At 41.3% G+C, this 11,168-nt stretch overlaps 2 protein-coding genes and 1 long non-coding RNA gene across 3 annotated transcripts in view; 2 read left to right on the top strand and 1 right to left on the bottom strand.

Annotated features, from left to right (window-relative positions):
- The first annotated feature begins 1,802 nt into the window (after positions 1-1,802).
- On the top strand, positions 1,803-4,894 carry LOC127367930 (NACHT, LRR and PYD domains-containing protein 3-like). The gene is made up of 4 exons (XM_051408186.1): positions 1,803-1,922; positions 2,427-2,505; positions 2,668-2,896; positions 3,515-4,894. The coding sequence occupies exons 1-4, from the start codon at positions 1,855-1,857 to the stop codon at positions 4,213-4,215; spliced, it is 1,077 nt and encodes a 358-aa protein (XP_051264146.1). The 5' UTR covers positions 1,803-1,854; the 3' UTR covers positions 4,216-4,894.
- Positions 4,895-4,898: 4 nt separating this feature from the next.
- Positions 4,899-9,615, top strand: LOC127367931 (ribonuclease inhibitor-like). Its single transcript, XM_051408188.1, has 6 exons — positions 4,899-5,314; positions 6,389-6,562; positions 6,722-6,892; positions 8,473-8,519; positions 8,671-9,164; positions 9,201-9,615. The coding sequence occupies exons 1-5, from the start codon at positions 5,232-5,234 to the stop codon at positions 9,039-9,041; spliced, it is 846 nt and encodes a 281-aa protein (XP_051264148.1). The 5' UTR covers positions 4,899-5,231; the 3' UTR covers positions 9,042-9,164; positions 9,201-9,615.
- Positions 9,616-9,796: 181 nt separating this feature from the next.
- The window catches only part of LOC127367932 (uncharacterized), a 3,579-nt gene continuing 2,207 nt past the window's right edge, over positions 9,797-11,168 (bottom strand). The window contains exon 2 of the long non-coding RNA XR_007885563.1: positions 9,797-9,922. This is a non-coding gene — a long non-coding RNA (uncharacterized LOC127367932). The remainder of the gene's footprint in view (positions 9,923-11,168) is intronic.

Here is an 11,168-nt window from a genome sequence, read left to right as displayed (position 1 = left end):
AATCCCTCCAATCAGAGCTGTGTGTGTTTGTCATGTGACTGAGGGGAATGATGGGAAATAATGTGTGATCTCTCCCAGCAGGTTGCTGTGTCTGTGTGAAGGTGTGGGCTCTGCTATGAATCAGTGTGAGGACCGAGAGGAGGGAGTCCCTCCCTCTAAAAGCACTCTGTGTGGAGAACATGACACAAGGACCAAAGCTCAGAGGTGAGATGAGGATCTCTAACTGTCCATGACTCTTCTCCATGTCACAAAGGCTTTGATTCTCCATTTGAAACAAAGACATTTATCTGAGCTAAAGTACGTAGTTGTTAGTATTCAAACAGGGCTGGACAATCTGATCTCAAATCAGTATCAGGAGAAACATTCAGCTTCATAATGAGAAATGTAACAGTAACATGTGTTTGAATCAAGTAAAGTAAGTAAGTAAGTACATTTTATTTATAAAGCACATTTAAACACAGTAAAAACTGACCAAAGTGCTGTACAGTGGATAACTAAAAAGACAAGTAATACAGAAAAACACATTGGACCAATAGTCAAATAATTCTATAAAACATGAATAGAAGAAAACATTCAATATCAGGGCACACAACACAGAAATACATAGCATGAACAGGAGTACAGGGTTAGGGAACAAGGAAAGCCAGGGAGTAAAAGTGGGTTTTTAGCCTGGATTAAAAGGCAGAAATGGAGGGGGCAGATCTAATATCCAGGGGGAGCTGGTTCTACAGAGTTGGAGCAGCAACTGCAAAAGCCGTATCATCCCTCTGTTTGAGCTGTGGGCCGGCCAAAAAAAAACCCTTTATTTGAGGATCTCAAGGACCTTTGAACAGAGTGGGGTTTAAAAGGTTAGGGATGTATATTGGGGCCAGCCCATTTAGTGCCTTAAAAACAAATAATAAAACTCTGAACTGAATCCTAAAATGAACTGGGAGCCAATGCAAGCAGGCCAGAATGGGGCTGTCAATCAGAGCAGATTTCCTTCCTCATGTTGCTCACTGCTGATGTTTGTCCTGATTCATTCCAGTCTGACCAGTTCCACATTCTGCTCTTCTGGACTGGACTGGGAGCTGATTGCTCGCTGGTTAGATGTTGTAGCTGCTCTCACTTTAATTATATGGAATTCAGACAGTGTGTTGAAGTGTGTGACATCAGTAAATTGTGTTCAGTAACACGTCCATAATGTCAGTAATTGAAGACATTGTTCTTATTGTCCAGCCCTGTATTCAAACATTTCAAATTATACATCATTTCACAAAGTCTTTGATTCAGTGACAATGTTTCTGAATATGTGAGCTTTAATGAATTTCTTTCTATCAGGATCCATCAGAGACCAGACTGTCCTGAACCTGAACCCAGCTGTGTGTCCAGAAATGTTTTTTTGATGGATCTTTATATATTAAAGATGGCCGCCCCTCTTTTGATCAAAGGTGAGGATTTCAAAAGTTGCAAAACCAGTTTTTAAAGTTTTTAAACTTTTTTATGGAGGGTGATGGTTTGTGTCAATTTACAACTGCCCAGTTTGACACTGAACAAATGTCACAGTTTAACTCACTGCTTGACCCCGTCTGTTCCTATTTTATCCTAATTGGACCGATATGGTCACTGCACTCCATCATTTCCCCACCTATACTGCACACTGCACTGAATACAGCTTTAAAATACACAGTGAAACATGTCTAAATCATACACTGACTTTATAGAAATCCTAACCAAGAACTCCCTGGGTACAAATACACTGTGTACAGTCGGTGTATTCAGTCACTGGTTCTGTCTCAGTGTGTTGTGGGTGCAGTGCAGAACTGATCCTGTTTTTCTATCAGGAGGAAAAAACCTGAACCCAGCTGTGTGTCCATGAAGAGTGACTGGTCTATGGGTCTTCCTATAGACTTCAAAGATAGCCGCTACTCTGTTGATCAAAGGTGAGGATTTCAAACTGATGGTAAAATAAAATGATGTGTTTTTATCAGACTCTCAGTTGTGAGATCTCCAGTTTTTAAACCTTTACTGACTCAGATGAAGTTCTCTGAGCACCAACACTCTTTTCCAGCAGCAGCTGCCTCACACTCACACAGTCAAACACATTCACACTGGGAGCTGCCCAGTACAACCAGTCTGATACAAGCAGACACTGAGCAGCTCCACTGGAGCAGCTGGAGGCTCTAGGTGCCTTGCTCCAGGGCACTTCAGCAGTGTACAGTGAGGGAGGGAGAGCTATATGGAGGGGTTGGTGAGAGCTGTTGGGACTGAACCAAACTGAGCTGTTGATTCTCAGTGGGATCAGCAGGACTAGTAAACCTTTACCACTACAGGGAGTCATCAGATTCACTGTTCACATCCAAATATCACTTCATGGACCTTTACCTTGTGTTTGTCTCTGTGTGGACAGACATAATGTGAGCTCATTCTTCATGATTCCTCCACAGAGTGGACCAGGAGAGCTCAGAGGTTCCCAGTGGTCAGTCTGCCCAGCAGCATCAAACACACCTGGACTCCATATTTATGGTCTGTACATGGACAACAACTACTTTTACATCTATTGTGTTCACAATAATCTCCATGCTGCACTTTTTAGACCAGTGGATTGTCAGTCTGTCCAACATGGATCTGATGTTTGCTTCCATGATTTGACTTTGATTGAGTCATTCATATAATATTCTGTTCCAGCTGCTGGAGGACAACATTGTCACTTTTGTGAAGAACGAGCTGAAGAAGATCCAGAAGGTTCTGAGTGTAGATTACCCAGAATGCTCAGAGAGTCAGAGGGAGGATGAGGAAGTGTTGGAAAGTGAGGATGAAGAACAGAGGAGGAGAAGCAGAGAGGCATTTCTGAAGATCACAGTGCACTTCCTGAGGAGAATGAAGCAGGAGGAGCTGGCTGACTGTCTGCAGAGCAGTAAGAGGATTTCTCTAAAGATTTAACTCGCTGGATAAATGAGACATTTACTGATGTCTCAACAGACGGACCAAATTATATTCACATACTCATTCTTTAAAGCCAAAATTGGTCACAACTCACAAATTAAAATGCATAACAATGCCATGATAATTCATTGTATTGAAAATTTCAAAAAGAATCATATTTTATTTAAATATACAGAGAGAGACCACTCCTTTTCTTCTGGCTGGTGTGTTGCCAACTTCTGTTTCACTAGTTTATAAATGTAAATGTTATGGCAATTTGTGATGTATTTTTTTAAAGGAAGGTTTCACACCGCCACCTGACTGCACAAGGGTTCACAGAAAACGTGTTTTAAATAGCAGCTGCCGCCAGGTGTGTGCCACCAGCAGTTTAACACAGAGCAAAATCTGTGTGCTTGGATGTGGGCAACAACCACTTCCCCTCATTGAAATGACTGGTGGCAATAAGTTAGCCCCATAACTTTTGGTCTCAGTGAGAAACAAAATAGATATTTTCTATCTGAGCTGAACATTTTTCTGCTTTAAGGGAATTAAATTGTCATATTTCTTTTATCAATCACTTAATGATCATATTTTCTGTGTCTTCATTAAGAACATCTTGTTGGAGTTTGTCAGCGTGAACTTAAATCTAACCTGAAGAAGAAGTTCCAGTGTGTGTTTGAGGGGATTGCTAAAGCAGGAAACCCAACCCTTCTGAACCAGATCTACACAGAGCTCTACATCACAGAGGGAGGGACTGCAGAGGTCAATGATGAACATGAGGTCAGACAGATTGAAGCAGCATTCAGGAAACCATACAGACCAGAAACAACAATCAGACATGAAGACATCTTTAAACCTGGAAGAGATGAACCAATCAGAACAGTGATGACAGAGGGAGTGGCTGGCATTGGGAAAACAGTCTTAACACAGAAGTTCACTCTGGACTGGGCTGAAGACAAAGCCAACCAGGACATACAGTTCACATTTCCATTCACTTTCAGAGAGCTGAATGTGCTGAAAGAGAAAAGGTACAGCTTGGTGGAACTTGTTCATCACTTCTTTACTGAAACCAAAGAAGCAGGAATCTGCAGGTTTGAAGAGTTCCAGGTTGTGTTCATCTTTGACGGTCTGGATGAGTGTCGACTTCCTCTGGACTTCCACAACACTGAGATCCTGACTGATGTTACAGAGTCCACCTCAGTGGATGTGCTGCTGACAAACCTCATCAGGGGGGAAACTGCTTCCCTCTGCTCGCCTCTGGATAACCACACGACCTGCAGCAGCCAATCAGATCCCTCCTGGGTGTGTTGACATGGTGACAGAGGTCAGAGGGTTCACTGACCCACAGAAGGAGGACTACTTCAGGAAGAGGTTCAGAGATGAGGAGCAGGCCAGCAGAATCATCTCCCACATCAAGACATCACAAAGTGTCCACATCATGTGCCACATCCCAGTCTTCTGCTGGATCACTGCTACAGTTCTGGAGGATGTGTTGAAGACCAGAGAGGGAGGAGAACTGCCCAAGACCCTGACTGAGATGTACATCCACTTCTTGGTGGTTCAGTCCAAAGTGAAGAACATCAAGTATGATGGAGGAGCTGAGACAGATCCACACTGGAGTCCAGATAACAGGAAGATGATTGAGTCTCTGGGAAAACTGGCTTTTGAGCAGCTGCAGAAAGGCAACCTGATCTTCTATGAATCAGACCTGACAGAGTGTGGCATCGATATCAGAGCAGCCTCAGTGTACTCAGGATTGTTCACACAGATCTTTAAAGAGGAGAGTGGACTGTACCAGGACAAGGTTTTCTGCTTCGTCCATCTGAGTGTTCAGGAGTTTCTGGCTGCTCTTCATGTCCATCTGACATTCATCAACTCTGGAGTCAGTCTGCTGGCAGAACAACAAACAACATCCTGGTTGTCTAAGGTCTTCAAAGACAAACCTAAACTAGAATATCTCCACCAGAGTGCTGTGGACAAGGCCTTAGAAGAGTCAACAAGGATACCTGGACTTGTTCCTCCGCTTCCTCCTGGGTCTTTCACTGCCGACCAATCAGACTCTCCTACAAGGTCTGCTGACACAGACAGGAAGTAGCTCAAAGACCAATCAGCAGACAGTCCAGTACATCAAGAAGAAGATCAGTAAGAATCTCTCTGCAGAGAGAAGCATCAATCTGTTCCACTGTCTGAATGAACTGAATGATCGTTCTCTAGTGGATCAGATCCAACAGTCCCTGAGTTCAGGACGTCTCTCCACAGATAAACTGTCTCCTGCTCAGTGGTCAGCTCTGGTCTTCATCTTACTGTCATCAGAAAAAGATCTGGACATGTTTGACCTGAAGAAATACTCTGCTTCAGAGGAGGCTCTCCTGAGGCTGCTGCCAGTGGTCAAAGCCTCCAACAAAGCTCTGTAAGTACAGACAGAGTTGGATTTCTGTATGATCACTTAAATATTCTGCTATCTTTTTGACTTAGAGAGATTATAAAGACATTATATATCACCAACATTGGGAACTCCTCACCAGTGTTTGGCAAGTTACTTTTAAAAAGTAATTAGCTACTTCTTCCAAAAAGTAACTAAATTACTTACCAGTTACAAATTATAAAAGTAACTAGTTACTTCAAGAAATAATGTTTACTTTCAAACAAGTTTTAAATGCTCAAATGTGACCCCCTCTTTAACGGAACTCAAAATACATGTTCAATTATTTATGATAAATCTGAATATTATAATGAAATGGACACTTAATACAATACATCATTAACAGAAACAATGTACACAAATCTAAACTATTTTAATGTTGCTGACAAAGTGAGACTAGCCTCCAATCAAATGCCATGTATGTAGATATTATGTTAATATAGTGGATCGATACAAATAACACAATAGATGTTTTGGAACTTTGATATTTATTGGCCCTCAACAGGCCACAACTGGGCAAAATTAAATTATGCTTGTTAAGCACTATACCAAAAATAAATAACAAATAGCCTATTATTTGGGCTCGCCATACCTTTCTCTCGTTGACTGACTCGCTTGTGTTGTTCGTTTTGTGTCCGACTATGCGTGCTTCAAACACCCGCCCAACTCTACCTCTGATTGGTTTACCATGAAATTTTACTCAACCTCAGCCAATCGTCAGCATTTATGCGCTTGTCTCATTCACTGCCCACTAACTAAAGAAGAACAGTAAAAAAAAAAAGTCTTTGCCTCTCAGCTCAGAGATCTAGTTGGTCTGATGAAAGAAACAGCTTATGGTAAGGCGCCGCCTTTTTGTAGTAACGGTAACGGCGTTATTAAGATGGGAAGAGTAATCAATTAGATTACTCGTTACTGAAAAATAACGCCGTTATTCCCATCACTGCTCCTCACTCGCTGATATCATTTTTACAGAACTAATTTAAAGTGTTTTTGGTTTTGGCTGAGTGATAAAGTGCTGGACACAAATGTTATTTTTCTTATTGTTGATCATTGTCTCTACAGACTGAGTGACTGTAACCTCTCAGAGAGAAGCTGTGAAGCTCTGTCCTCAGTTCTCAGCTCCCAGTCCTCTAGTCTGAGAGAGCTGGACCTGAGTGACAACAACCTGCAGGATTCAGGACTGAAGCTGCTTTCTGTTGGACTGAAGAGTCCACACTGTAAACTGGAAACTCTCAGGTCAGAATTTGTCAACCTGTTCAACTGATAACCACTTTAAACCTGAATTATGTTGATGGATACAATTGTAATCTTCCTAATCATTCTTTTGTTTATTTAGTTTGAGTCTCTTTCCTTGAACATGTTTATCATGTAATGTGTTGTTCTGTGTGTTTGCAGGCTGTCAGGCTGTCTGATCACAGAGGAAGGTTGTGCTTCTCTGGTCTCAGCTCTGAGCTCCAACCCCTCCCATCTGAGAGAGCTGGACCTGAGCTACAATCATCCAGGAGACTCAGCAACAAAGCTGTCTGCTGGACTGGAGGATCCACACTGGAGACTGGACACTCTCAGGTATGAGGCGGATCAATACAGTAGTAGTAGTCAGGTGACAGAGGAAAGGTGATGACATTTCTGTTTTTCTGGACCGATGTCTTGTTTCGACATTGGAAAATAGGACAGTGGTTTATCCTGATGGGTTGGTGAGCATCATGGTGGGTTGATATTTGTCAATGTTGTCACGCTGCAGCTTTGTGGGCTCATATCATAAATAGTTTGGGATTCTTTGATGGGTGTCATCTGCCATCAGCGTGTGTTACCTTTTAGTTCAGAAAAACTAAAGGCGTCACCTAAACTACAATTCAGTTCAGTTCAGTTTTATTTGTATTTTACTTGTCACCAATTCATGACAGAAGTTATCTCAGGACAGATTTCAAATAGAGCAAGGTCTAGACCGAACTCCTTATAACATTATTGACAGAGACCCAACAGTTCCCACCATGAGCAAGACCTTGGAGACATCGGCAAGGAAAAACTTCCTTTTCCGCCCTGAAGAGAGACAGAGAGACAGACAGAAAAGACAGACAGGGAGGATTGATGGTAGAGAGAGGTCAGAGACAAAGGTGCACAGCAACAACTATACTTATAGAAATGACTGATGACGATGATTAACCTGAAGAGGATGATGACAACAACAACAACAACGATGCGCAATAATAATAGTAACTATAATGATGATTATAATGATAATAATAAGGGATGGTTCAGGCGGGACTCACCTGATCTCAGCCCAATAACTATAAGCTTTTAATCAAGAGAGGATTATGACGTTCCAAACCTACTCTGATGAATGTGGAGAGGAGTGTCTGCCTCCCGAACCACAACTGGCTGCTAAATCCAAAGGAGAGGAGCTTGGTAACTTGAAGGCTCTGGCTCCTGTTCTTTATTTATCAAGAGACTATAGGAACCACAAGTAGCTAGGCTAACATACTCTTCATGGCACAGCCAGGTCTCAGTAAGACAGTAAATCAGTATCATAATCTGATATTAATTAATTGACTAGAACAGCTTTAGAGGACAGAGACCTGATCACACGGCCAGTTTGAGCTCTAATCTGTTCACAGTGTGAACTAGTTAGCAAAGCACAGACTCTTAAAGTGACAGTACAGGTATTAACACTTTAGTTCAAATATACTGTTCAAATGTACAAAACATGTTATGAACTTCATCAAACTCAGATTCTTGGATATTTGTCAGGACTTTGTTTCAATCAAAGAAAATAAAGATATACTTTCAACCTGGTTACATTAGACACAACTACTTTATAAACTGAACCCCAAGTGGACAAAGAAATCAGTTGATGCAGGTTTAATCATTTCATTTACTGACTGACTGGTAGAGGAAACTGAGTCTGAACTTTATGATGATCATCAATATAATACTGATAATAATAATATATCATCAATAAGTGAACATAATGAGCTGTAGCCATCGGCCAATCAGAAGAAGCTCCAGTGAACTGAAAGACTATCAGCTGATTAATAATAAGTGCTCCATGTGAAGATGTAAGTCCATTTGTAGAGAATAACCTCTGTGTATGAGAGCGATGTAATGTCCATGTTTCCATGCTGCTCTGACCCCCCTCCTCCTTTCAGGGTGGAGCCTGCTGGAGTCCGATGGTTGAGACCAGGTCTGAGGAAGTGTAAGTGTGAAAACAAAGCAGCACACATTCAACCATCTTCACACTGTGACATCACTCATTCACAGCTCTGATGTCATCATCAAAGTGTCAATCAATGATCAGATGATAGATCAATAACTGCAGCTGTATTGTGTCTTGTTCTCTCCATCAGATTCCTGTGAACTCACAGTCGACACAAACACAGTGAACAGAAACATCAAACTGTCTGACAACAACAGGAAGATGACATCAGTGGAAGAGAATCAGTCATATCCTGATCATCCAGACAGATTTGACTTCTGTCCTCAGCTGCTGTGTAGAAATGGTCTGACTGGTCGCTGTTACTGGGAGGTCGAGTGGAGAGGAAGAGTTTCTATATCAGTGAGTTACAGAGGAATCAGGAGGAGAGGAAACAGTGAAGACTGTGTGTTTGGATACAATGATCAGTCCTGGAGTCTGTTCTGCTCTTATGATGGTTACTCTGTCTGTCACAATGACAGACAAACATCCATCTCCTCCCTCCTCCTCCTCCTCCTCTGGTAGAGTAGCAGTGTATGTGGACTGTCCTGCTAGCACTCTGTCCTTCTACACAGTCTCCTCTGACACACTGATCCACCTCCACACCTTCAACACCACATTCACTGAACCTCTTTATCCTGGGTTCAGGTTCTGGTCTGGGTTCAGGTTCTGGTCTGGGTTCAGGTTCTGGCCTTACAGCTTTGGTTCCTCAGTGTCTCTGTGTCCTCTGTAGGAGGGAGAGAGAAACTTTCTCTCTGCTGACCAGATAGTTCAGTCTGTACAGGATCACACACAGCTGATGTTAGTTAGTACCAACCTGATGTGTTTACTGTAATAGAGGAGGAAGAGGAGGCTGAAGGAAGAGAAGAGCAAAGGATGCTGGGATGAAGGGATCATGTGTGAGGGTAATGTGCAGCCTGCAGACGTACAGATGAAAGAAATGATAGAAAGAATTGATCTTCTTCTATAACTCGAGAAAAATGAACATTTTTAGGATCAAATGTAGCTGCTTGTTTTTCAAATCTTCTTCTTTTTGAAAGCACAGTTAGAGGGAAAGTGTTTTTATGACTCAAATATTAAAGTGTGAACAAATATTCAACTTTGAGTCTAAAACTGAACTTTGTTGCCTTAAAACTTTTGTTTCTGTGAAGAAACAATGTGTTCAGATGTCAAACAAGAGTCTTTCAGGATCAAATTCAGCATCTGTGTAAAAATAGTTCCAAGGTGTAAAGAGTGGCTTTGATTGGAACTAAATTCATCATCACTAACAGGAAATATTCTGTTTGTCTGTTTGTTTGTTTGTTAACTTTTTGTTTTGTATTCCTGTTTCTCAGACTTGCACAATAAAAAAATAAACAATAAAAACATATAAAGGTGGTAACATAAGAGTATATTCGCTCCCCTTCCTCAGTGTAGGGGTTACACTACTTTTTCATTATTATTAGTAATTAATAACTGGGATTAATAATACACTCGTAAATGGGGCACCACCTCCGTTGTTTAGCCACTGGAATAACCCGGAGGAAATTATTCCACAGATCTAATCAAATCAATTTATCAAATTTCAAAATCTATATTTAATCTCAATATTTCTGAAGTAGTGATTTCTTTTACACGATTCATCAATTTCCCCGCATCAAATCAAACCTGCACAGACAAGGACATACGGTTATATATGTTTATTAACTAAATTAATTTAGAGTAAATAACATGAAATGATAATGTAAACAAATAACAACAAACAACAGAATATGTGGTCTGTAAATTAATTATTGATATTGGGTGATTCAGGAGCGATGGTGGATTTTGCGATACAGCAGTAACCCTAGAATATTACGGGAGTAAAATTTAAAACTCCAAGGCCCTAATCGAAAATTCTTCTAAACTCAAACTATGGGAATCTAAGCTCACAGACAGACACCAACTCTTGGGAAGTGTGTGGGACCCCGGCAGGGTATGTGGGTTTCAGCCTACTTTGTTGTAGAGATGGAGGGACTTCAGGATCTTTCTCCTCCGGCTGGTACTGCTCGGCTGCTGTTCAGAATCACAGGTCCAAGAACGTGTCGTCACCGATACCAGTGGCAATAAGCGCTCCAGTCCAAGGCCCAGCGCGGCGCTTTGAGTGCGTTGGAGGCAGGTAGTCTGGAGGATAATGTCTTTGTCCGGCTGAAACGTTTATACGTCTCCTTGAGCGATCAACCACTGCGACGTCCTTCTGGCTTGTGATCAATGTCTTAAGAAAAGTTCCTCAGAGTGGTTGGTCTTTGGCTTTGATTATGAACTAATCCAACTTCTGGTCTAAAACAACTGTAGGACGAAACGATGGCCTAGAATTAAACTAAATTCACTTTCTGTGAATCAGGAGACAATACTTGACAAGATATATAAACTAAAACAAACTTATAAAAGAATTAACTGTGTTCGTGTCTTGAGCCTTCAAAATAAAAGTACTAAAAAGTACTTCAGCACCGCTAATTATTACGTGAGGAAAAATTCAACACGTGTCTCAAACGAAGTAAAATAACGTACGAAATCAAAGTAGAACGAAAGTAAATAACGAATGGATCCAACGTAGATTTAAGAAGAGAGTTTGGAAGTGTAAAAGTAAGAGAGTTAAGTTATATCGGAGTCTATATTATATATGTTTTAGTT

The sequence above is a fragment of the Dicentrarchus labrax genome, unplaced genomic scaffold (assembly GCF_905237075.1).
Source record: "Dicentrarchus labrax unplaced genomic scaffold, dlabrax2021, whole genome shotgun sequence".
Lineage (NCBI taxonomy): Eukaryota > Metazoa > Chordata > Actinopteri > Moronidae > Dicentrarchus > Dicentrarchus labrax.
The sequence above is the reverse complement of the archived record's forward strand: the minus strand, read 5'-3'. Positions and strand labels throughout refer to the sequence as shown.

Excerpts from the sequence above, each read along its gene's own strand:
- LOC127367930 (XM_051408186.1), top strand. The coding sequence starts at position 1,855 with ATGAAGAGTGACTGGTCTATGGGTCTTCCTATAGACTTCAAAGATAGC. Across the intron at positions 2,506-2,667 it reads ACCTGGACTCCATATTTATG|CTGCTGGAGGACAACATTGT; the intron begins GTCTGTACATGG and ends ATTCTGTTCCAG. Across the intron at positions 2,897-3,514 it reads GGCTGACTGTCTGCAGAGCA|AACATCTTGTTGGAGTTTGT; the intron begins GTAAGAGGATTT and ends GTCTTCATTAAG.
- LOC127367931 (XM_051408188.1), top strand. The coding sequence starts at position 5,232 with ATGTTTGACCTGAAGAAATACTCTGCTTCAGAGGAGGCTCTCCTGAGG. Across the intron at positions 6,563-6,721 it reads TGTAAACTGGAAACTCTCAG|GCTGTCAGGCTGTCTGATCA; the intron begins GTCAGAATTTGT and ends GTGTGTTTGCAG. Across the intron at positions 8,520-8,670 it reads GAGACCAGGTCTGAGGAAGT|ATTCCTGTGAACTCACAGTC; the intron begins GTAAGTGTGAAA and ends TCTCTCCATCAG.